The following is a 27,158-nucleotide window of genomic DNA, read 5'->3' as shown; positions in this document are numbered from 1 at the left end:
TTATATCAAAGAAGGGTACAGATATCACTTTTTATATTAGCTTCTTTTATATTTCAATTAAGTTTACTAAGCTGAAAACCTACAAAAATGAGAAAAAGCCGCGTAAATTAGTGCAGATTAAGTGGTGACCATTATTGCAAGAGAAATGTATGTCAATGAAATGGCTTTTCTGTTTTGTTGCAAAAGTGATAAAAACACAAAAGTCAATAAAACTGTTAAAATAAGTCTCAGTAATTACCAAGATCAAAATCCAGTGGCTTTTTATTAAACATGAACTTTTGTTCTGCCTTCTACAATACGTAAATAGTGCTGACAATTGGTTTGTGAGCCACTTGCTACAATAAAACGTAATTGTATCATGAGAGAAAGGTGACAATCAGGAGATCATGAAAAAATTACATATTCTCACTGGTAGTTAATTAGCCATGCAAAACCTCCTCAAACAGATATTCTCTTCTATTAGGAATGATTACTATGCAGGCCTACAGATGTCAATACCACAGTCATTCAAATACTTCTTTCCCTACTAATTGAAGGTTGTAAAGCTCTGGTGCCAAGGTTTTGCTTCCAAAGAGCTAATTTATGACTAGAAGGATATTTTATGTCTTCAGTTGCAGCAGCTACAAAACTCAGCAAATCAGAACCATCTGTGCACTGATACTTGACTCACCATTCATCTAGCAGCCTATCAGTCACATTAGTTTGCATCCTGCATTCTTGGCTCATATACACTTGTGATGATCCAAAGTTCACAAGAAATATTAAAAATGAATGGCACCCTGACCCTGCCTTATTGCACATGCATCAGAGAAGAAACAGGTCTTTTGCATAAGGCTAGTTTCACTGAGGGAGCAGGGCTGATATTTTGTTGCAGGTCCAGTAATCTCACTAATGGCATCAATCTCACTTGCTTTTTTATTTTTATTTTTCAAACCTGCTTAACCAAGCTTTTATGATTTAAAAAAAAGGGGGGGTAGAGGAGGGAGACAGGGTAGGAAGTAGAACTATAAAAATGATGTCTGTTTAGTTTTTAATATGTCATTCTAGAAAAATCATCATGCAACACTGCATACAAATAATCTAGTTGAATCCAAGAATATCATCACCTCAAAACTGTGGCCAAATTGTTGGAGGAAAACGGAGGCAAGAAATAGTTGAAAGAAAATAAATCTGATGCTTTGACTAATAAAGGCAACTCTGCCTTTCATCTGACTATAGGAGATCAGGTTTTTCTTCAAGACACTCATCATCCACAGTCCCTACTTCTTTGACTTGAGAAACTGCATCAAAACTACTTGTGGTGGTTTTCTTCCTTGAAAGCTGACATTCCAGAGTTTGGACCAAACGAAGGGAAATGGGAATTAACAAGTATAATGACCAAGAAAGAAACTTGAGGGACAGACTAATTTTGTGATCTAAATCAACCTCTTGTGGCACAAAAGTTTCATAAAAATATTGCATTTTTATACACCAGCTCTTCATGTTACTTACTTTTTGCTTTTTAGAAGAAGCCGTCTCTAGATTCCTGATATGTCCAGCAGTAGAAAATTCCAGGAGCTCTTTGTGGAGTATTCCACTTGATTCTAATCCATCCAACAGAATTTTCTTTAGTATTTCATACTTGGGCTTTTCATCATATGCTAAACCATTGGCATATGCCAAAAACTGGGCAATTTCACCTGTAAAGCATTTTTTTAAATTGTCATTTTTTTCTGTGAAAATGTTAAGTTTCTTTTATAGCTTCAAACGCTTTGTCACTTATCAGAAAACCCAAATGCCCAAAGACAAATGTTTTTCAGTTTCTCAAAAGTACTGAAACACGGGGACCTATATATTAGGTTTGAAGTAAAAATGTGCTTCTTTTTAGAAGAAAGAAAAAATCAATCTAAATTTAAGAACTATTAACATTTTAAATATAAACATTGTTAAATTATAATAGTCAAACAGAAATGTTAAACTTTTTTAAAAATGTAATTCTTGCCCATTCATAGTTATTTGCCAAGTAGACTGACACTATTTCTAGTCAAAAGAATCTCAGCAGGTATCAAGGAAAGTTCCTACTTAGAGGCTACAATGAGTGTATACAATGAGACCATTAAGGAATGGTCATGGGTTCCAGGTTCGTATCCAGGCTTGAAACCTTGAGGCTCTAAACACCTGATAATGCCTGTCCATTCACTGTACAGTCTTCCTGTATAATGGAGCTCAAACAAGGAAGGAGTTTCTCCCTTTTGTTTCTTGGCTGGTGCAATATTGTTGCATTGATTCTATTTGGAAGTATCATAAAAATGCACAGGCAGATGTGAGGTCCAATCAGCTGGCCCCCAAGAAATGAGGTGCAACCACAACTGAGATTCAAGTGGACACACTATTTTCTTTCTTGTTTCAAAGGGTTGGGGTCTGAAATTTAGGGCATGAGATGTTTTAAGGAAGTGAATGGCACAGGAACTTTTAAAAATCAACATGACAATGGGTTGTTGTGTAGTCCATTTCTAATGGACCCCTGAAGAGAGGGGTTTTGTTTTTGTTTTTCTTTTAATACTTTTTACACAACCATATGTACAAGGTCCCTCTTTCTTCCTTCCTTAGACATGGCAGGAGGATTCTGAGAAGCTGAAGGGTTTGTCAGAAAGTAGTTTCCCACCACCCTACATATCTCCCATCCCAAGGAGGTGGTAGTGGTGATGGTAGTGTGGGAACAACAGGGTCCTTGGCACTGCCCCCAATCCCCACCGGCAGAAATGGCAGCAGGAAGCTCCTCCATGCCAATTCCCCCATTAGAGCCCAGCCAGTGTCTGTTTTAAAGCATACAGCCCAGGGCTACTCACTGTGAGCCTGTGGCTTAAATTAGAGCCCTTGGTTCCAGTACTGTTGCATCAAGAAATGTGCAACTATAGCTAATGGCAGAGCGTGGTCTTTCTGAACCACCCTCAGCACCAGGGCAGCAGCTAGTTGCTGGAAAACAGTGCCAAAAAAATGCACCATCCTTGAACTTGGCTACTGAGAAATCAAGTTGTTTGACCCAGCCTTGGGACTGCTTTTGCCCCTGTCTCCCTCACCCGCTTAAATTTCTGACCTAATTTTTAAGCAAATATGACAGACAATAGGGCAAGAGTTTTGTTTTTTTTTCCCCCATGACCAGTTTACAAGGTGCAATTTTATCTTACCCTGCAACCAAAAATCAGCCCTTTAAGCTATTTTAACTGTGCAGTGACAATAAATAATTTATTTAGAGATAAAAGTGTTCTTGCCTTCAAGGATCTTGCATTCTAATGAAAAGACTAATAACCTGGCATATCCCCAAGACAGATAGACATACACACACATTTGAGAAGATAAGCTATGATAGTCCAAGGACTATGTACAAAATACATTCTTCTGCATAAATTTTATGGTCAGTTGCAGCGTGCTCGTGCGTCAAATTATCCCTCTTCTTCTACAATCTCTAATATTGGCCTCTCTTCTGTTATTTCCAACCAGGATTTCTCCCTTTCACTTCCTCGCTAGGGAACAGAATATATTTTTGCATAGAAACAGTTTTTCTGAGTTTGGAGCTAGTAAAAAGAGTAAAATGGTTCCAGCCTATGCTCCCCTCCTCTCCCTTTTTCCCCTTCCTTCTACTTCAATACTACAAGAAAAAAAAATGAAGTCACACCTGAGAGAAAGATCTCCTCCATAAACAACTTTCCATTTCCTGTCACAGCACTTTCACAAGAGGGATCCTGAGTGCCTGGGATATACTTCCTCCTCACCCCTCCCTTCCTAATTTCCTTCTAGGCATGGTTCATACTGTTCCCTCCTTCATGAAGTTCCTCTCACCTCCATTTGTCATGCTCTCCTTTTGCTTAAATTACTTTGTCATATCTCCCTAGTATGATGAAAACTTTGAGAGCAGTATTTTTTTGTTTGTTTGTTTGTTTGGGTCTTTGAATCCCTGTTGTAGCCGGTGGTGGTGATGCTGGTGGTAGTGTTCAGTTGTTTTTTCATTAGTGTCCAACTCTCAGTGATCCCTTTGGTGAAATATACTGAAGTGGTTTGACATTTCCTTCTCCAATTCATTTTACAGGTGAGGACACTGAGGCAAATAGGGTTTAGAGACCTAGGTGTCCAGGGGCACAGAGCTAGTAAGTACCTGAGACCAGATCTGAACTCATGAAGATGAGACATTCATATTCTAAGCCCATACTCTATCCCAGGGGTCGGCAACCTTTTGGGCCATGAAAGCCATAAATGCCACATTTTTTTAAATGTCATTTTGTGAGAGCCGTACAGTGCTAACAGTGCCGCTCCTGTAACAGCGCCTGAAAAAAAATTGACTTTATGGCTCCTGCAGAAAGAGCCATACGTTGCCGACCCCTGATCTATCCACTGCACTACATGGTAGGTATTATTAGCTCTTTAATAAATGTTGAACAAAGAGAGGACCTCGGGGAAGGAGATGTTGGAGATGAACAGGCCCGGGAGGCTGCTAACAAGACCATTAGAGAGAGAGATAAGAGGGTGAGGGTGGTAAAGGAATGTTTGCCTTCCTCTTCTGCCATCTTCTTTCTTCTCATGACCTCTAATCAAGCCATGGGTAAGTTTCCACCACAACCTGTCCTAAGGTCAAGCTGAAAGTAAGCCCTGGGTTGGAGGCATTCCCAGGAAGCAGCAGCAGGACAAGGAAGAGGAGGAGGAAGAAGAAGAGGAGGAGGAGGAGGAGGAGGAGGAGTTACCACTATTGACAGATGTGTGTTGGGGATGTAAGTCAGGTGCACATAAATCAGAGATTGCTTGTACTTTATGAATAGAACTACCAGAAACTAACCAAGCCATAAGAATAACGGTGGTGTGTCTGTGAAGAAATAGAGGGAGTTCCCACTTGGAATGTCCACAGCACACCTCTCTCTGCAGAGTCCTAGACATGTCTTGCCCCAACCCAGAAACTGGAGGAGCAGAAGCTCTGTCTTTGTCCCCATCTCTAAATCACTCCCATAGTCTAGGATCTCACCAGGACTTTGGATACCCTGCCAGTGTCTTTTGGACACTTCTCTATCCTTACTGGCTTAATAGAAACCCGCCCCCCTTTTTTTCTTAATTAAAAATTGGTTACTGGCTTCTCTCTTCCTAATCAAAACCAGCTGCTTTCTAATCAGGATTTCTCTCTCCTCATTCAGCTCCATACTGCATGCCCCTCCCAAATACTCCCCACCCCTAGCCTCCAAAGTGGTAAAATTTTGACATGTGACAATGTGAGTGAGTAGAAACTCTGTACTTCCAAGCATACAACAGTGCTTGGGGGGTAGCTTTTGGTGGCTCAGTGGATAGTCGGGCCTAGAGATGGGAGATCTTGGGTTCAAATATGGCTTCAGACACCTCCTATCTGTGCAACCCTGGACACTTAACTCCCATTGCCTAGCCCTTACCTCTACCTCTCTTTTGCCCTAGAACCAATATTAGTGTCAGTTCTAAGAAGGAAGGTAAGAGCTTAAAAAAAATACCTAGAATGCACCTTTTCACTTCTCCCTGTTCAGACCCTTAGTTTCCTTCAAAGCCCAGCTCAAATTTCAGCTCCTACTTAAGACCTTTCAGAATTCCCTTAGCTGCTAATGTGCTTGTATTTACTTTGCATACATTTTTATGTGCACATGTTGTCTCCCCATTTGAATATAAGCTCCTTTAGAGTAGGAACTGGCTCACTTGAGTCTTTACCTCCCCCACACCAAGGACAGAACCTAGCATACAACAGGTGATAAATTAATGCTCATCAATTCATGACTGGTGTTACAATGCACCAATATCTCAAGTTTAGCATCTCTGAAATTGAAATCACTTTTCCCATCCACCAATACAAAGTCATTTCTCTTCCTGACTTACTCATTTCAGTGATCACATGCCCTACTTATATCCAATCCAATAGGACACTAAGAGGCAACTGTGACCATTTTTTGTCTCATTCATTTCTCATGTGGCCAAGCTCCCCCATATGTCTTTCTAACGCCACCTGAGTCTAGTCGTATGGCCATGGACAAGTTGCTCCATCTGACCTTCAGTTTCCTTCTCTGATTACAGTTATGAAGGTCGAATATTAACATGTCTGTAAAGCATGTACTTTTCAAGCTTTAAAATGCTCCATGTTAATGATTACTGGTCCTTACCTAAACTACTGCAATAGCCTCCTACTGGGCCTCTCTGCTGCTTATCTTTCTCCTCCATGTCTGTCTTAATTTTATATCTTCCTCCTATAATCACCAATGTTCTCTGCACACAAAATCCTCTTGCTATTTTGTTCAACTGAATTAACTGCAGATATCTGTGATCATGTCACTCTTCTGCTCAAAAAATCTTCAATGGCTCCCCATTGCCCACTGAATAAAATATAAACTCCTTGGCCTAACCTGCATAGTCCTATATCACCTGTTTACAACTGGCTTGACCAGTCTTATTTCACATTACTTCCCTTTTTTATAATCCTTTGCAGCTTCACTGTATAATGGCTAATTTATTTATCTCCTCGTCTTAGAGGTCCAGTTCAGCAACCTCCAGAAAGTTTTCCCCTAATTCTGTCATTCCCCCCAGCCCAAACCCCCTAGCTATATGCAATCTGAGGTACTAGAGATGCTACCTATAAGACCAGTGTCTCTCTGTAGGGCTGTAGAAGAGTAGTAACTGAATCAGGAGGAAGCAAAATGGAGAAAATGGCCAGACAGGTTTTCTCTTCTCTTCCCTTCCCCCTCTTGCCACCATCAATCCCTCTCCTGCAGATCTCAGACAGAATCAGCATTAAGACAAAGTAGGAGCCAAGTTAGGGATCTTCCTCTACCCCTTTACAGCTTCTCTGTAAGATACCCTCTGTGTTTGCAGTATACATTTTATATGTATGCAATTGTTTACAGTTGTCTCCCCTATTTGAATATGACCCCCTTGAAGGCAAAAAACTATGTGCAGTTCTTGGCTTAGCACTTTTAGCTGCAATGCCTGGCAAATGGTAAACCCTTAATAAATGCCTGTTGACTACTAACACTCAGCTCTTTTGTGGTAAGAAGAGTAGAAGAATGGAAAATCCCAGGAGGTAGTAGCTGAGAGGGAAGGAGAAATCCTGGGACCACCCCAATGGACCAGCTATTCCTATGGGATAGAAGAACCTTCTATCTGGGGTTTGAGCAAGAGAAGCACTGAAGAAGGTAGATAGGTGGAAAACATGTCAACTTAATTCCCAAACTTTGAGTTACTGACAATTTGAAGTATAGGCCACTATGAGGTGACACCAGTTTAACTTTGGAGGGGACAAAATAAAATCTTGAATCTCAAGAGGTTTTAGAATTACAGAATTAGACCTGGAGCTCCTTTAGCATGAAGGAATTTTTTCTTGCTTTCTTTGTATCTCCAGTACTTAATATAGTCTTAGTATATGGTAGACACAATAAATTAAGTCAAAAGATTGGCTAAAATGTAGAGAGTATGACTAGTAGATGATCTTCCCTTAAAGTTAGAGGAGGATACCTGAATATTATAACTGCCTATTATTTTAAGAAGCCTCACCTTTCTAAATTATATTGCTTCCTTCAAGTGGAAATACAATAATAGGACCCACCTGACAGGGCTTAAATAATCTAAAGTGCTTTGTAAACTTTAAAGCACTATAAAAATGAAAACTATTATTAAAGTAGATGCTGTACATTTTATTCCACTGTAAACTCAAAAACCTAACAAAGGGGGACGGCTGGGTAGCTCAGTGGATTGAGAGCCAGGCCTAAAGACAGGAGGTCCTAGGTTCAAATCTGGCCTCAGACACTTCCCAGCTGTGTGATCCTGGGCAAGTCACTTGACCCCCATTGCCCACCCATACCACTCTTCCACCTAGGAGCCAATACACAGAAGTTAAGAGTTTAAAAAAAAAAAAACTAACAAAGCTTCCATTTCTATGCCTTTAGTAGTCAGTCTCCACATAAATTACTCCCTAATTTAAGAATACAGTATCTATCTGTTTTGGGTTTTTTTGAATCAGATCTATGGTTTCGTTACTGTAAGTAACTTTCAGTAAGTAAACTCACTCTACCAAAACAAATCTATACCACTCTGCAATTTAGTGTCTGAGAAGGTTGCCTGAGGCATGTAGAGGGTACGGGACTTTGCAAGAGTGGCATCTTTGTCAGAGGTGGAATTTGAACCCAGGTCTTGCTGGCTTCAAAGTCAGCTGCCTATCTGCTATATCATGTTGCTTTTCTCTATAGCATGCTAAAGTTGCATAATTTTCATGGCAGCAAAGAAACTTGTATCAATAAGGAAACTGTTATATCCAATCTTCCCTTCAGGAATCCTGCTATGGTTCAAAATTATTTCTAATAGTACATATAATAGTAAAAGTATATTGTCTTCACCATCATGTAAGCACTCCTTTTGCTTAATTATATGATTAATTGAAATAAACCCTTGCATGGGACAATTTGGCTGGCCATTAAAATAAAGCAAAACTGCATTTAAAATTATTTTGGGGGGCAGAGTGTAGAAATAAGCATATCAATTTAATTCAAACCTTTATTAAATGTCCATTACAGACAAGGTGCTGGAACATAAAGATGAAAATAGGACCAAATCTCTGCTCTTAAGGACCTCATATGCCATATCAGAAATGATCCTTTAGTTGTACCAAATATTACGTAGAGCCATCCTGGATTTTTTTCATGGCATTTTAACCAAAGAATAGGTTTGGTTTCTTTGTTTTGCTTTGTTTTAGTTTGCTTTTTTAAAGCAACCTTTCATTACTATCTCTCACTCCAGGAAACAAAAAAAAGAAGAAAAAGTAAGAGGGGTGCTGTGTGTAGTTCAACACCAAGGTAATAGGAACTCAAGCATACTCTTCCCATTTGATTCCATTTCCCAATTAGAATACAAGCTCCTTAAGGACAGAGAGAATCTTTCTTTCCACTTGTATTTATATTCCCAGCACTAAGCACACTGCTGGGCTCCATGTAAACACAAGAAATGTTAACTTTATCATTATTAAATGACTAACTGACTTTTGAAAATGACTTTTGAAGTTTGGAAGATGACTAGGCCAAGTTCCCACTGTAAAAAGAATTTGTTCAAAACTGGGAGATGCCTTAGGTATGGGCCACTTTAAATCTCAAAGGGTCTTACTAGGCAGCTTATTAATTCATTAATCAGTAAGACCTGACACTTACTTAAGGACCCTGGGCAAATCAACTTAATCTCTCTCAATCTCAGTTTCCTTGTCTGTGAAATGAGAGTAATAACAAAACGCACCATGCAGGGATGTTAGGAAGATCAGATAAGATGCTTCAGTCACTTTCAGTTGTGTCCACCTCTTTGTGATCCCCATTTGGGGTTTTCTTGGCAAAGGTACTGGAAGGGTTTGCCATTTCTTACTCCAACTCATTTTACAGATGAAGAAACTGAGACAAATAGGATTAAGTGACTTTCCCAGGGTCCCACAGCTAGAAAGTATCTGAGGCCAGATTTGAACTCAGAAGTTTTCCTGACTCTAGGCCTGGCATTAGGTTCGCTGAGCTGCCTGTTTTCTCTTAAATGAGATGACATCATGTAAATCACTTTACAAGCTGTAAAGCATTATATAAATGCCAGCATTTACAGGACTGGAGACTTAAAAGTCAGAAATCTCAGACTAGTCACATAGTCCTACCTTTTCACTGGACTATATGAGGCACAAACTGGTTCAGTTTGTTATATGATGTACCAAGAAGAAAAGAATAGAGAAATTTGAACTCAAGTCCTCTAATTCCAAAGCCAGTTCTCTTTCTGCCAGGCTAAGCGAGGTCCTTTAAATGACCAGGTATATCTATAAACAGTGGCTAAGGGTCCTTTCCAACTCTTGGATAGAAGTCATGGTGGAAATATGTCACAAGAGGCCAGCAAGCCAAGCACACAGGTCCTTAAGAAGAGTTCTTTGACTGCACATCTGGGTTACTACTGAACTAAACATTATAGAAAGAGAGGGAGCAAGAATCCCCTCTGCTTATCATCTTCTGTGATGAAAGCTAGCCTGACAATATGAGCCACGTGGGTCCTGGCCCTTTTCTAAGCTTCTACATGACAGTCTGACTCAGTAGTTAAGTCAGACCTCAACAATTGATCATGGATACAAACAAAAATGACAAGAGCTTGGGTGATGCTGATAATACTGTCAATGAAAGAAGGACGGCATCTTCTAAACAGCTAGAGAGAAAACAGCTTAATACATTTCTACACATAAGGCTCATGTGTCTAGCCAGACTAGAAGGTTCTGCTACCTGTTCATTGCAAAAGTTAAGTACTTCTCTGTTATGTTCAGTCCTTCATTAAGCACCACTGCCATCATACATGCATACTAGCATACAGTCATCTTTTCCTAAAATAAGTTTCTTTAACTATTTTTACTTCAGGTGTCCTTCAAAACTGCATTAACATGTACACCTGAAATGAGGTCCACTTAGCTGTTAAGTCCTTACAAGATTCTCAAAACAATAACCCCCAAAGAATACCCTAGTAGAGGAATTCTACGACTACTAGAAATGGCTTATTTTCTGTTGTAAGCTCATATTTTTAGACAAATATAGACTAAATAATCAAAATCTTTGTTTTCCCCATTCTAGACAGCAACCTAATCTGTCTATGATAGATTTCCTTTTTTCTTTTTTTGGGTGGGGTGGTGGTGGTGGTGGGTAGAGTGGGGTTTGTGGGAGGGAAGGATAGTGAAGTATGGAGGGAGATGGGCAAAGGCAGTGGGCTGTAAAATGTACAATAGAGGCGATAATCAGACTTACGGCAGCTGTTTCCAGAAGGATTCCACTTCATCACTGAATTGGGGAGCTCATCTAGAAGACTAAAACAGAGCATTGGACACATTTAATTTGTTTTATAGCAGGTGATTCATTTGAAAAATTAGCCAACAATAAAACTCAGTTTCTGTGGGGAAGAGATCTCTGAGGTAGCTAACTATTTGGCAACCTTTCTCCCATCATACCTGTCCAGAAGAGGAGGTAGAAGGAATCAGGGGAAGGAAAGGCCAGAATTCTTCCTGACCAGCCCTAAATTTTAACCAGAGACTGGACACTATGGAAAGGGAGGCAGAATGCTCTGATCGTAATAAGTCCATCTAAGTGAGATGTCTAAGTGAACTTTGGGGAAGAAAACTGCCATAATTATTCTCCACAGAAACATTTTAAGGGAAAATTGAATTAAATGTCAGTGTTTTGTCCTTTTAAAATAATAACGATAGCTCATTTATAAAGTACTTTAAGATTTGCAAAATATCTTTTGTACACTGTCTCTTTTAAGCTCACTTAAAATGGGGGGAAGGAGGATGAATTTTTAGGGCATCTTAGAAATCATTTTTAAACCACCTTAGTTCTATTTAAAAGTTTCAAATTGCATCGATAATTTGTCTCCTCAATAAGAAGTGGTTTTGACTAAACTATAATAAATAGGTTGACATACAAAGGTCTAAAAAAATGATGCTTTCTTCCCCCATCTAGGTTTCCATATGTGTCTCATGCATTAGGCTGGACATAAACAGTTCCTTCTATTACACTCAGCTGTGTGCACTACAAATACTAAAAATGCAACTTAACATTCTTGTGGTACGCACTTCACGGCACAAACCCAGACATATGCAAAACCACGACAACAAACACATCGTGTGCTCATTTCAATTTGTAATGTCACCGTGGCCTAGGAAAATAAGCGGCATAAAGGAAGAGTTTACAAACACACCAAAATGAGGATATTCAGCGTTATATCTCCCCACAGTAAACATAACTGGGACAGATTGTGTATAGATGTGTGTGTATACACACATATTACATATATGGTAGGCTCCTATTGTCATGTAGAATAACAGAAAATACCATATATTAGCCAAAGACCTATGAAGTGGTGGTTAGGGGCAGTGAGAGCCTGTACTATTTCATACTGATCTGATTAACAACAGACTAATAAAAAAATAACATTTGGTAGTATCTTATTAAAATAAGCCTTATCTCTATAACTCCCATTTTTCTAGCAATACTGTATGAACCCAAGTTGTTTTTTTTTTCTCATTCAGCAAAATAGACTGTAAAACCTTGCGTTTCCTGATTCTAACTGGCCCACAGCATCGCATGTAAACATCTGTCTTCGGAGTACTTCTGTGGCTCACAATCTGAAGAATGCCAGGTGTCCAAGGGTTAATTTGGACACATGGATCACTGAAGAGCATGAATGATTGATGGAACACTGAATGGTGGCTATATGTCAGTTTGGGGGGGGGGGGGGGACAAAGAGGCTATGGCAATCCAAACTTCCAAAGAAGAAATATTAAATATAACATATGTCAACATTCACAAATGTAGTCGGTATCATCCAGAGTCTGCAGGCTAACCTTTCTCTGTGCTGAGAGCTGATGCCACACAATTTGCAGATTGATTTCTGTGGATCAGTTATCCCTATTGTGCACTTCTGTTGTGACTTGCCCTACTTAAAACTTTGCTGCCTTTTCCAATTGTGATATTACATCTATGGATAACTACTGCCGAGCATATCTTGGTCTATAATGAAAAACTGGTTACTTTGTGCAGTGTGCAATTGGCTTTCTCAAGCCTGATCAGTGAGAGAATGGAAGAGCAGAAATGTGCTGGGTTCTTATTCTGACCTAATTCTCATTCTAACACAGATTCTGGCTGATAAAAAGTTGGATTTGGAATTCTAATAAGGCTGCCTATATGCAACTTTAAACAAAAGGTTTTTCTATAAAAGGGAACACATTCCCCTTAAGTCCCAGGAAATAGGACAGACATTCTATGTTGAAAAACAATAAATGGTTCACTCTGTCCCTGGGTTAACACTGGTGCTTGGCATAGTTACTGTTACTTCTACCTGATTCTCAATGTTCATTTAATTGTGTATATAATGATATGAAGATGTTACGCTTTGAAAATAACACTATCTAGTTAGTACCTTAGCTTTGGAAGTCCCTCAAAAGGGAACAAATATTCTTACTATAGAGCTCATCTACATGTATATTTATGGGTGGCTTCTCAGAGTTTACATCTTCCCAGTGCTTCTTACAATATTTTTTTAATTAAAGAAATTTGCTTTAGCTTTCATGTAGGGTGAAAGGCGATCTTCTCCAGGATGTCAGATCTCTTTGATGTTTCCTTTTAGACCTGCTTTTGTAAATGATGGAATACTTAAAACTGTGTACTTTGTTTTAGCAGTCTGGACGGCCACGGGGTCTCTCAGGTTCTGTTCCCAGGGCAGTTTCCCACAAAGCCATTGCAGCATGCAGTAGCCGAGGATTTCAAGGTCGCCTCGTCTAGATGGGGCTAAAGGAGTAAGCATCAAGAGAGAAAGAACGATGAAGGGTAAGGACTTCTCCTTGAGAAATAGAAAGGGCTTTGACTGAACTACTGTAGATGAAATATGAAAAAGCCAAATGGGCAAAAGTATTTTGTTTGTTCAGCTGGAGCAGAACTAAAACGCCCAGGCTTTTGGCCCCAGTCCACAGACAGGCAGTGACTTGTTGCTGTTGAAAGTAAGGGTCAGTTTCCTCACCTCCTCCAACTTCATCCTTCCTTAGTCTGGCCTGTCACATGAACTTGATCCCCATGGCCTCTGACATGATCCAGACAGCCCATAACCCAGCACCAACACTTTCTCAAAAGAGCCAAGCAGTAAAACAAAGAAATAAATGTCTGCAACTAAATTACTAACACATGTTCCAGGAAGTCCATGGGGTCTGCATTGGTCATGCAGAGACCCTCTGAATGCAGACTAAACATTGATGGCCTTTCCTTTGCTGCTACAAGCAGCCGTGCAAGCTAGAGAAGGAATGGCAAAACTGCCATCTAGTGTCAGCTGAGAACTCTGGGATCCTCTGAACATTTTTTCCAAACACTCGCCTGGGCCTAAGCTGCAATGGAGGTATGACCAGGGACAGGATGCTCTGAAGTCTTGTAAGGTTTGTTTCTAGGTAAAAGGAGTGCTGACATACCACTGGGGTATTGTAGAGGGTGGGAGAGGGAGTAAGGACCACCAAGAATTTCCTAATCTAAGTGAGAAACCCCAGCTACAATATTCAATTTTGAAATTGAGTTAGTTTTTCCTAAAAACAAACAAAAAATACCTCTATTAAGAGAAGAAATGAATATTTCCAGGCTACTGTAAGTTACCTTATAATTAAAAGGCTATTAGACACAGGCAGAGTGGATTTAGCAAAATGATATATGTCACTTTAAGATACTTTGTTCTCCTGAAAGTGGATGACAAAATCTAGAGAAATGGGACAAAACTAGTAAAGTATTGTTTAGAATTTGATTGACAAGCCCTCATATTAATGGATGAACAAATCCTCAAGAGTATCACCTATTTTTCTAATTGTTCCAAAGTTGGCTTGATCAATAGACTAGTATTTAAGACTATATATTTCTACAAGAATGAATCTGAGCAGAAATATATAAGCCCAGAGAGTCGTGCATAATACAATGAATTAAACCTGCTGTAAACAGGTATCATATTTTATGGGGTTTCATTAAATAAATTCTGAAAAGTCACTTAGTAAACTTATTTTTTAATTTAAAAAGTCATCTACTAAGAGCAATGGTGCCAACACATCATAACTGTTTCTTGTTACCATACATAAGTTATTATAAAAGCAAAAGACAAGATTAGCTCTTACACATACTCTATCTTAACTGCTATTAGAGTATTGGATTATTAAAGGCCCTTCAATCTAGCAGAATGCTACATGATCCCTTGGGTGTCATTTATTTCCTGCACCAGATTCAACAATGTCCTAATGCAAGACTTGGCTCTCATATTAAAATAAAAACACAATCTCTACCACTTGCTGTTCTGTAGCGATTTCTTCAGTAATAAATCTCCCATTAATAGTGGAATGGTTCCATTCATACAGATGTTTTTACAAAGCCTTTTTTTCCATTATGGCCATTCCAGATTACCCCATATAAACCAGTGCTTTTGATTTCAGAACTTCCAATTTTCACAAAATGATCATCCTTCACCTGTTTGGATGACATGGACTATATGCAAGTAGATCCTTGCAGAAGTTGTCAAAATGAAAATAGAATGGGCATTCCCTTTTCCCCTATTTTTCCCCCTACTAAGGAAGTAATTGATATGAAACTATAAGTAATCACAAGTCGTTTAGATTTCTGAAACCAATCTTCCATAACTGGTCTTCATCTGAAATGGCCCTTAGAGAGTTAACTTTTTACTTTACCATTATAGTTTGGCCTTACCTAATTAAAATACATTCACATTTTCAATCTTTTCTCCATTTTCTGATCTCCTGCACCCATATCCCAACATTAATTTCAGAGCTACAGGAAAGTAGGTAAGTATTTTGCTATTGAGGCCGCTGTTTCTTAAGGTGGGGGAGATGAAGACTACCTGATAGTCTCCTACAACCACCACTAAAGAGGGAATTAATGAATTAGAATGCAGTTGTTACCTTCAGATGAGGGCATAAACTTATAAGTTACATTTTTTTGTGAAGTTTATACCTTAGACATTCTAACAATGATTATTTCTTCTCTTCTTAATTTTTTTAAAGAACTGTTAAGGGTTCAAAAATATCTTAGAAAGGTATTTCTCTGCAGTCGAGATTTTGCTGACAAGAATATCATTCACAAAAGTAAAATGAGTTAATCACTGATAAATTAAAAACAAAAAATTTACTTCTGACTCATCATTAACAATTAAATACATTTAAATTAAAAAAGAATGATCACAGCTGAAACAGTTTAAAGTTTAATTTTTTTTAAATACATTTCTCTTCCCTGGGCAAGTCACTTAACCCCCATTGCCTACCCTTACCACTCTTCTGCCTTGGAGCCAATACACAGTATTGACTCCAAGACAGAAGGTATGGGTTTAAAATGAAAAAAAAAAAAAAATATATATATATATATATATATATATTTCTCTTGAAGAGTTTGTAAACTATTTTGTTGCTTTTTAGAGAACTATTTTCAAAGAAATCATAAAGACCATAAATAAGTTATACATTTCCCTTTCACATAATTTTTTACCCTTTGTGGGTTTGTGCCACCTCTTACCCTTTAATGCCCCCTGGCTCACACTGCAAATTGCAATTTCATCCTTCTACAGACATTTATTAAGCACCTACTATGTATGGACTTCTGTGATAGGTATAGAGAGACATAAAGATTCAATAATACACAATCCCTGCTTTCAATAGCCTTACAGTCTAGTAGGAGAATAAGCTCTTAATACGAATGCTTTGCCATAAAATGCACCAGATTTTCAAGTTGGGGTGATAAATTAATTGAATCACTTGTACTCATTCCATAGTTTAGTGAGAAATGTCAGAGGATCCAAACTGGAATCTGTGGTATTCTCTCAGAGAAACGTGGTAAATTTTTAATATAAAGGCCGACTTACCTAGATTTTCTTGAAACAGGAGAGAATACTCCTCTAAAACAATAAATTCCCTTTAAATCTAGGTATATAATTTATATTTAGCCTATTAAATATGAAACATGTAACTTCAAACCTGTGAAGCTCTCAAAGTTCTGAGTCTAACTCTAAAATATCTGCACAATTGACAAACATTTTCTGAAAATATAATTAATTCACAGACCCTCATTGGCAGAAGGGTAAGGGTATTAATTCTGCTTCTCCAGAATGCGATTCTAGAACGATTTTATGGCAGTTGTACATTTTACCCTATATATATAATTACTCTTCTTACGGAAACTGTGGGTGGCTATAGAAGATTGTGCTCTAGGTTTACAGGGGGATATTTTATTACTATTTTTCATGCTATACCAATTTATTTTGGAGGGAAAATGACACTTGTATACAGAAAACCAAAGACAAAATTTCTGTCACGTAGGCTTATACCTTTTAAAAACTGGTACTTCCATTCAAGCATATGAAGATATGCTTGAAAAAAATACTGCCTATAAATTCAGAGAAAGGCCTTGGCTTCAATTCTACCTCAGAAAATTTTAGTTTGGCTATGTCGCTTTAAACTCCATAGGCCCTATTCTCCTAAACAGGAAATGACAGGGGCTCCTTTTTAGCCTCAGATCTATGATCCTGTAAAATCCTGTCGGTCCAAAGATAAATGGGTACTGGGCAAAAGATGTGGGCCAGTGTCTAAAATCCAATCAGGACCACCTCTAAAAAGTCTTCCTGTGCCACAGTTTCTTTTATTGGAGAGTTACTTTCAGAGAATCTCAGCATTGGATGGGATTGCAGAAGCCGTGTCATCCAAGTCCTACCTGAAATTACTGTTGTCTATACCTAAAACCATATAGTAAAGCTATTACGTTAATATCAGATGCTAGTTCCAATTTCACAAAACATGTGGTCAGTTCAGGGAAATTAATTGCTTAGGGTCAAGGACAGGATAAAGAATCTCCATCCATATTGGATGGAGCTTAACTAGAATGTAGAGAAAGGCAAGTGAGAGTACTGATTAGAGGATGTGCCTGTTATTTGCCCCTCTCCTGTTTTGTTCCTAATACTATAAGGCTTGAAAAATCATTTGATAGATTAATATGAATTAGAAAACATCTACTTTTAGGCAGCAAAGTGATAAAGAGAATAAAGTGATGGACAAGGAGGTACTGAACCTAAGTTCATTAGAACCTGAATTCAAATTTAGCTGTGTGAGCCTAGAGGCAAGTCACTTAACCTTTCTCTGCCTCAGTTTTCAACTGTAAAATGGGAGCCATAATAGCTCCAGGCCTGCAGGGTGCTTTGCAGAGTGGCTAGCACAAAGGTGCTATGGTGAATGTTTGTTCCCTCCCTAGCTCAATGACTACTCTATGAAGGAAAAAGTCAGTAAAATAACCAAGGCAAGGAAATCCTTCCCCAAGAGGCTGATGATGAACATTTGGAAAATCAGCAGAACAAGGTCTCCTGTTTCTCTACCTTGTCAACAAATGAAAATTAGGGTTCATTTAGTTGTCTGGAAAGCTAAAGAGCTAGATGCTCTTGATGACTTCTGGGGCCCAGACCTGTGATTTCATCAATGGGAAGATCTCCGGAGTGCAGAGACATCCTCCACTTGTACAGAACTGCCATGCTACACTTGCTCTTACTTTCAGAATCTGAAGGAGTAGCCAAGCAGAATACTGAGCCAGGAAGACCTGAGTTCAAGTCATGACTCGGACACATTCTGGTCAAATTGCCTGCCCCCTCTAAGAATAAAATTCAGCATAATGAGGCAAAGAGAACAGTGAATGTAGACTCAGGAATTAGGCTCAAATTTTCCTTAGCCCCCTGGCTTCCTTGCTTTCATTATTATCTAGAGTGTTTATACAGTGCTTTAAGTCTTGCAAACCACTTAAAACATATTTCATTTTATCCTCCCAAAATCTAAAAAGATGGGCGCTTGTAGTATCTTCAGAGTACAGATGAGGAAACTGAGGTAGACAATTTCCCTAGAATCATACAGCTGAGGCCAGATTTGAATTCAGGTCTTCCTAACTCCAGGTTTGGTGCTACCTCTAAGCCTCTGTTTCCTCCACTATAGAATGGAAATAATAATGCACTTACTGCTCAAGTTTTTTGTGAGGATCAAAGGAAAATTTAAGTCAATTGTCTTGTGAGTGAAGTGCTATTGCTATTGATAGTATTCATAATAGTATACATCATAGAAATAAAAGTCACTACATGCATTAACTCGCTAAGGGGATTTAATTTGCTTTAGATTGGTTTAGCTGATAGAATGACTATCACCCAATCAAAAAGTTCTGTTAGGGGGGGCAGCTGGGTAGCTCAGTGGAGTGAGAGTCAGGCCTAGAGACAGGAGGTCCTAGGTTCAAATCTGGTCTCAGACACTTCCCAGCTGTGTGACCCTGGGCAAGTCACTTGACCCCCATTGCCCACCCTTACCAATCTTCCACCTATGAGACAATACACCGAAGTACAAGGGTTTAAAAAAAAAAAACCAAAAAAAAAAAGTTCTGTTAGGAATACAAAGAAATGCAGTTATGGCTTAATTTATGCCAATACTGAAAAGCCAACCCCAAATGCCAAACCTGAAAAGAGGGAGAAGGGAAGGCAAGGGAAAAGTGAAGAATTGTGTCCACAACAAATGTTGCTTCTTGGATGACGTATGGCACCATATTTTTTATTAGAGCTGACATAAAGACTATGGAAAACAGCCAATTTTATCTACATGGAGACATGACCGCCTACTTCTCTATTTGACTAGCCATTGTTTGAATGTGGTAACTCATTAAGAAAGGGATTAATTTTTTTGTCATTTGCCATTAAATAAAACTAGTAGAGAACATAAACCATGTCATTTTTCCAGGTTTTGAAAGATGTAAATATATTTTCACTTTACTTCACAAACATTTTGTAAATCTGAGGGCTTGATTATGAGTGAAGGGAAGTCATGTGAGAAATAACACTTTTAAAGCTTAAGATTTCCTGCATATATAGCAAGTGGCTAAAAACAATAATAATACAGTACTGTAATATCTCCTTCTACTGTGAAAAGGAAAATTATCTCGGAATTCCCTGGATACACCAACATATTTTAAGAAGAATGTAATTTGGATAGCTTATACTCTTCTTATGGTCATCAATGATGGCAAATTAAAATGGGTCTTACATACTCAATGCACAGGTCTGAGGTATTTAGAGAAGCTCAATATGTTAAGTGCAGTATATCTCCAGAGAAATTAGGTATTGACTGCATGCCTCAGTGAGTAGAAAATCTACAAAAATCCATACTATGTATTGATCTAAATATTACTTTTTAACACTACTAACAATGTAACAAATTTTAAAAAGGTGCATTTGACGCAGATATAATTCTCTTTAATTATCAGGCAACAAGCCTGAAGTAGTGTGTGGTTTTTATACATCTTGTGTTTCATAAAGAAGAAAAATCAACAACAAAAAAGTCAGTTCAATGTGTTTTCTTCTAATTTTACAATAAATGAAGCATTTTTGCCCCTCAGAAAATACCTGTGGGTCACATGAAAGAATTGAGTTTGAAATAATCCACAATTAAAAATGTATATAAGATTTGCATCAGTAATATCATCTTTTTATTTTTGTCAGCAATAATAGAACAAGCTAATAGCAAAGAAGTCTTTTTTAACTCGACTATAAGATATTGAGATGGAAAAGCTGATTGGCAAAAATCACCTCTTATAAGCTACTTCATTATAAAAAACCCAATTATTCCAAACAAAAATGAGGTTTAGAGCTTCACTTCCCAGATCACCATAACAAATAGTAGCAAAAACTAGATATTCTTGTCAGACAACCATAAATGGTCAACTCATAAGTCAATTCTAAATTGAAATTAGAATATTTCACTGGGTATAACCAAACGTGGAAATGTCAACAACTCTGAATTTTCACAGTTGGGTACATATCAAATATTCTGACAATTTTCTTTGTTTCTATGTATTAAGTGTTTATGGTATTTATTTGCTTTCAAAGCAGAAGGGGGAGTGCTACTATCAAATTAAGCTAGATAATTATTGTACTAAAAACTAATAAATGAATATTAAGGGATTTGAACCCAGTGCATTTGGGGTTTCCCTACTAAGGGAACAGAACAGATCACAAACCACCTATGATATAATAGGTATAGCCTAGGAAGTTGCTTGAGGCACACAGATGCTTCAAGACTTTTCTAGGGTAACAAAGCTACTACCTGTCCAAAGGAGGATTTAGATCTGACTCCACTACTTTAGTCATGACACCATACTACTGCTATTATTCAATTCATAGACATGGGAATTTATGGTTCTCATTTGCTTGACCTTTAGATACAATTACAAGATAAGTCAATGAAATATCAGACAAAAAAATTTGTTTAAAAAAATTCATTATTGCATAATGAATTTCATTCATTTAATTTAGTGTAGATCAAAAATGTTATTTTTTTCTTTCCCATTTTCTATGGCTGGGCTTATCTTTTGCAGTATTTAATTGCTTCAGAACTAATAACAGTAGCTAACATTTAAATAGTGGTTTGCATATTTCACTTGATCCTTGAAATAACCCTGTAAGATAAGTTTGATTGTTACTTCTTTTTCTAGATTATGAACCTGAGACTATGAAGATTTAAATGACTTACCCAAGGGCACATGTCTGGTAAATATGAGAGTCAGTGTTTAAATGTGTTCTATTTTGTCATCAATGCCCCAGATGAGATTTTTTAAAAACTGGAGGTTGGTATCTACCAACCAACCACATGATATGAAAAATAACTTCACTGAATTTCTGACTTTACTGAATCTCACAGTTTGCAGTAAAATCAAGGAGGCAGGGCAACTAAGCTATTAGAGTGCAAAGGCAAAAACTCCTTTTAGTAATCCTACAGAGGGTATATAATAAGCCTGTTTTCTACTAGAAGCTAGCTGTAGGGAGTGTATAAAATGAGTGAAAACTTGGACCAGTGGGCTAGTGTTCCCAAACTAGCTTTGATATTTTGGTTGTAGAATAGAGCATATTGAAAGGAGGAATGACATGAGAGCCTGCAGAGACCTCTTTTTGGAAGAACAATTCATCCCCAGGGTCTGTTGCATGGCTTTCCTTGTGTATTTGTTTGTATTTCCCTATGCTGTTTGTTCCTGGGAGAAGATTATGGATTTGGTTATGCTATAAAATGCCCAAAGAATTAATCCCGGAATACAAAAAAGGACTGGGTGATGACATAAATTCAGAAACAGTTGTTTACTTGACGATATCTTCTGAATCCTTCCATATTTTCTCCAGTGTGCCTGTATGGGCAGAAGTCAGTTTTATAGGAACTGTGCACAAAAAGTATAAATGGAAAAAGGAGAAAGAAAGCATATTACACCTACAATGTATGCAACATATGGATTCAAAAATTTTTTATAAAAATCAAATCCTATTTTAAATTGACTAGTAAAGCCTTCTATTTAGAATCCTATGTGAATCCTTTTGCAAATTATCGTTTGATTAACCTATCTTTTCAATAAATACTGATTTTTAATATATTGCATTTGCTTAAAGCAAGTCACACCCATGCATTAAGCCTAAAACAGAAGGAAATAAATTATGAATTTGATCAATTCTCTAAATGAATGGTGATCTTAGTTTCGTTCTTGACAAATCAAGAGCCTACATGCAAAAATCTATTGGCCAAAATGTAACTATTTCCAAGAAAAAAACATTGACCCCCAAAATTTAGTGGACAGTAGAAAAAAAAACCACTACCTGTTTTTTGATAAAAGACAGCCTGTTTACATCATAATTCCATGTATTAGAGGAAAAGAATGAAACAATTAGAACTGGCATGGTAAAACATAGCCCTACCCAATAGAGAATAGTACCCAGGGTAGTAGCCATAACAAACAGAAAGCTTGCCTCAGTGTGTAAAGGTGGAAGGTGTAGAAAAAAAAATGTAAAGTTATTACATTTGCTACCCTGAAAGTGCCAAGCCATTGGGGTAGAGTGGCACCTTGCCTTGGGTACAAAATTAGCTTGCTATAGGGTGCCAGAAAGTTCTATGGCAGATTAGTTTTAAGGATTTTTTACTGAGAAAATGAGGAGGGTGATTAATAAGAAATAGATCAAAAGTTACAGTAAACTCAGTGTAGTAGTTGTTTCTGTTAAGATGGGTGAAATAGCTGGACCAATCATATGTAGTTCAATTATATATAACAAAATAATGCCAGCTCAGGAGATGCAAAATTTCCAGTTACAGTGATGTCAGAAAAACATCTTAAATTTCCCCCAAGAGCCTCACTCTGCCAATAATCTGGCAAAGATAAAAATAAATACAATCTGCAACTAATTTAGGCAGAAAAAAAGTTTTAACCTAAAAACTATCAGTAAACATTTTAAAATATGACTGAGTTGGATGAAAACCTAGTTTTGTAAGTGGTTTTCATTAGGTATGTCAAATCTAAATTAAAATACATTTACTGGCCACCTGAAAGATGGCATATAGAGGTAAATATAAAAATAATTATTACTTTTCAAATTTAATCATAGCTGAATAAGAATAGTAGCTTACTTTATTTTAAACTCAAAGGTATTCATTCAACTTTTAAAGTTTAACCTGGGATGAGTGTGGTGACACATACCTGTAATCCCTGATGAACAGCTGGTGGTTGAGTTCAAGATTTCTAAGCTGAAGTGGGTGTTCTTCCTATGTCTAGCACTACTATAGAGAGCTCTTAAGGAGAAGGGGGACCACCAGGTTTTGGGACTGGGGAACAAGGATGTGGCCTACTTCAGGTTAGAAAACAAGAGTAGGTCAAAGCTTCTGTACTAATAACAGTGGGTTCAGTCCCATGAGTAGACTATGTAATTCCAGCCTAGACAAGAAAGGGAGAACCAATCTTTTAGAGAAAAAAAGAAGAAAGAAAAGGAAAAAAGGGAAAAAAAATTTACCCTGAAAACACTTCTTTGGTGGAAGGAAATATAGCTGACAATCTTATTTCATTTTTCCATTGGCCTATCTTAAACTACCATGAGTTTTAATAGTTCTGGCAAATTATCAAGACCCTCTACATTACATGGTCAATGGTCCTTTTAATAGAAAAGGCAATAATACACAGTTGTTTGTGCCAACTAAAACTCGTTAGAAAGTATTAGTTTAAGGTAACAGTTCAGCAGCTATTAACAAGTGCAAGTTTCTAATTGTAATTAGTGACATTGTAATCCTTTCCAAAAGGGTAACAAAATACCACTTCAATTGGGTTAGTATATTTGAAAACATTTTTTTAAATAAAATAAAATTTTATAAAGACAATTTTTTTTGCAAGCCAAAGTCTTTCAATAATTGCCATTTTTTCCACTAGCATAACATTCGAATTGACTTTTTGTCTTGCTGACACAGCAACTAAGAAAGTTGTGTTGCATTGACCACATTGATTGTGAACAAGGCAGCCATCAGTGGAACTTGGTGCCATATATTTTCAATATTGACCTCCCACTCCCTTTTCCATGGCTCTATGGGTCTGCTATTGGATTTGGACTGCAGTGTAATAAACAGCTAAGGTTTAATTAATGGTAAATGAATACAAGACATAGGTTATGACTTTAACTAATTAGGGAATTGTTGAATTAAGTCTGCCTTGGAATGCAAGGCAGTACAATCAATATCCAATAAAAGGACTATGTATGTAATTTACCTGCAAATGTGTTTCCGATACCATCAAAGTGAGTTTAAATAAGTAAGATATATGAAAGACGACTGGAAGAGATTTTGAAAAGTTAACGCTTTACAGTTTTGAAAAAAGCCTGGATGTTTTCCCCACCTTTCATTGAGACATGTATCTTCAAACATTCTGACATGGAAACTGCAAAAAATGGGGACAGTTCTATACACATGCACTTTTTACCATGCCTAAAAAATTCCTGACAGCATAGAAAAGGTAAAGTTCCTGCCCTATAGGGTGCAAACCAAAAAATTTCTAGTCAAACTACACATGAAGTTTTGCTCAATATATACATCTTGAGCCCTTTCTCACTTACATAAGCAAAAGTTTTCACAATCTCTAGCTCTTTCCACTGTCAGAAGTGATATTCACTGCAATAACAGTAGCTCACACCTTCTGATACAATCTCACCAATGCTCAAAATCTCACCCCTCTTGAAATGGACTATGCAGCCTGATTACTCATTCTGTAATCACACTACTGAAATAAAATAATAAAAAAGAAACTTACCTACTCCCTTGTGGGCATCTAAGCTGGTAAACTCTACTGTCCCATTATGGCCCTTTCTAGGATTTTCCTGATACTGTTTGTGGTTCCCATTGGGACAATATCTGTAGGAAAGTCCATAATCTGCAAGATAAACCTGGAAGACATGAACAGACAAATGAATAATGCTTTTGTCCTCTGAAAGTATAACCTTTATAATTAAGTCTTAAGAAACTGATAGGTTAAAGACAGCCTTAGATCTCCATTTTATTAAGCCAAATGGTGCCTTAGGATAAAATACATACAACTGGGGGCTATAACAACTAACCTCCCCATTTAAATCCTTCCTTCACTGTAGTCATATCTTATTTCTGGGCTGAGTTAGATTTTTTTGTCTTTTTTATTTTGTTCCTAAGCTCTTTTCCCTCCAGGTGGGCATCTAGACATCATAAAATGCAATGTTGTCTTTTATCTGTCCTCATACTGAAGACCCATGTCTCTCCCCAGACCCCACTCCCTGCCACACATACATGTGACAAAAAGAAGGGGAGGGGGTGCAGACTGCAAAGGTTTTTGTTTGTTTGTTTGTTTTAACTTAAACATAATGTTATACGAGTTCCTATTAACAAGAAGCATAAAAACAGTGGACACACTGTAAAAGGCAATGACTCTTCAAAAAACACCATCAAGCTGTCTATGGGTAAGAATGGAACATCAATGCAGGACTTTTGGCCTTGCAGACCAATCCATATCATCACTGTTATCTTTGCAAGTGAGTCAGAACTGCAAGCAAGATCCCCAAACAGAATATAGATTGTTACAAGTCAGAAAGCAATCCAAGTGAATTTTTCTCAAATTACATTAGAGGAAGGAAAAAAGGAGCTGGTTTTATAGCTATAGCATCACTGAATGAAGAGCTGCTTTGACTAGACAATTATTCTGACCCATGGTCAGAAAATGGTATTTTCCAAGGCATGTATGTAAAGGCTGCCCAAGAAAAAAAAAACCAATCAACTTTTTTTTTCCTCCCTTAAATGCTACATTACTATTTCTTTAAATTTTTGTGGTGGAATTGAAGTTTAATGAGGTGGCTGCCTGAGGACAGAATTAAAGCAGTGGAACCTGCATTTCATAATTAATATCTATAGAAAGAAAACATAGTTTTCTTACTTTAATTTCAATCGAGCTATGAAAAAACTAACATTATATTAGGAGATATTTTCAACTACAAAGACAAAGAGTAGTCTATTAGAATGGTTAGTTAGCTAGCTAGGATGCAACAGAAAATGATATTTGGGTTTCCTTTATTTTTCAATATAATACTATTCTGTACTGAGGTCCTAGAAATCACTGATCTCTACCCCAAGGAAATAGAAACTATTGGAATAGTTAAACATTTGAATTAACTGTTTCTATTGGATGTTCCATTTATTCATTTCCAAAACTGAAAAATCCCTCAAAAGTCTGCAGCCAAAAAGGGCTGTGGAACCACATTCTCCACATAGAACACCACCATCTCATTAGAATTGAAGGTTCAAATAATTCCAAAGACAATGAAAAGAGCCATGATGAATGCAGCATGTCATCACCAGCAATGAGAAGTGACCTAAAAGACATTACTGTGGACATACTGTGGACATGACTGGAAAAGAAGGTAGATTAGTCATGAAATAAAAATAAGATTTAACAGATGGATGGTCATTTGCAATCTGACTATGACATGCCTAAGATACAATAAGAAGAGGAAGAAGGCCTACATGAATCAGATGGATCCTCTATGGAGGACAAATAGTAAAATATAGATTAGAATTAAAGTAGGAAATAGCAGAAGGGTTATAATTGTCATGGTATAAAATGATTATCTACATCAATGAAATCACAAATTCAAGCAAAGTACACTGAACTAGGCACTCTAACAATGCAGATGCTCATTTCTTTACACAATTGATATACAAATATCCTCTTGCAGGATATCCCCCACATCCAGATGTAGTAATTAGGGAATTGTTTAAGGCAGTGATGGGCAAACTATGGCCTGGCCTAAATCTGGCCTGTGGGGAATAGTTTGTCCATCACTGTCTTAAAGTATAAGCTTTATAATTAGATGTTCATGTATTAGCCCTCAAATAAGCAAAAGAAGCTATGTGAAAACATGTATACTTTTAAAAAACAGGTTGAATCATTTTAAATGAACTCTGGGAACTTTCCTTTTAAAGGAATTCTCTGACTAAAAAAAGCATTTGAAAAGGTAACCACTGGAGATATGAAAAGCAACATATGCTCCGCCCTTAAGGCTCTTACAATCCAATGTAGGGAAGGATACCAAGAAAAATGTCATGAAGACAAAGGAAAGGTCTAGACAAAATGCTCTAAATAATCTAGGGGGCAATATTCACTTTTTATTGGGGTGGGGAAAGGGTGGCTCAATAACATCTTCATGAAAGAGATAAGCACCTTAGCTGGGAGAGGAAGAGAAGGATTTCAATAAGCAGACAGGTGAGATTAATCAATCAACCAAACATTTATTAAGCAACT

The 27,158-nt window shown here is 37.5% G+C and overlaps 1 protein-coding gene across 1 annotated transcript in view; it reads right to left on the bottom strand.

Annotated features, from left to right (window-relative positions):
* The window catches only part of VRK2 (VRK serine/threonine kinase 2), a 93,008-nt gene that overhangs the window by 8,652 nt on the left and 57,198 nt on the right, over positions 1-27,158 (bottom strand). The window contains exons 8-11 of the mRNA XM_044663360.1: positions 24,648-24,780; positions 13,181-13,301; positions 10,764-10,822; positions 1,492-1,679 (exon numbers count right to left, since the gene is read on the bottom strand). Coding sequence (XP_044519295.1) covers positions 1,492-1,679; positions 10,764-10,822; positions 13,181-13,301; positions 24,648-24,780 — 501 coding nt within the window. The remainder of the gene's footprint in view (positions 1-1,491; positions 1,680-10,763; positions 10,823-13,180; positions 13,302-24,647; positions 24,781-27,158) is intronic.

Source organism: Gracilinanus agilis, chromosome 2, assembly GCF_016433145.1.
Source record: "Gracilinanus agilis isolate LMUSP501 chromosome 2, AgileGrace, whole genome shotgun sequence".
Taxonomy (NCBI): domain Eukaryota; kingdom Metazoa; phylum Chordata; class Mammalia; order Didelphimorphia; family Didelphidae; genus Gracilinanus; species Gracilinanus agilis.
This window is presented reverse-complemented; position numbering and strand designations above follow the sequence as displayed.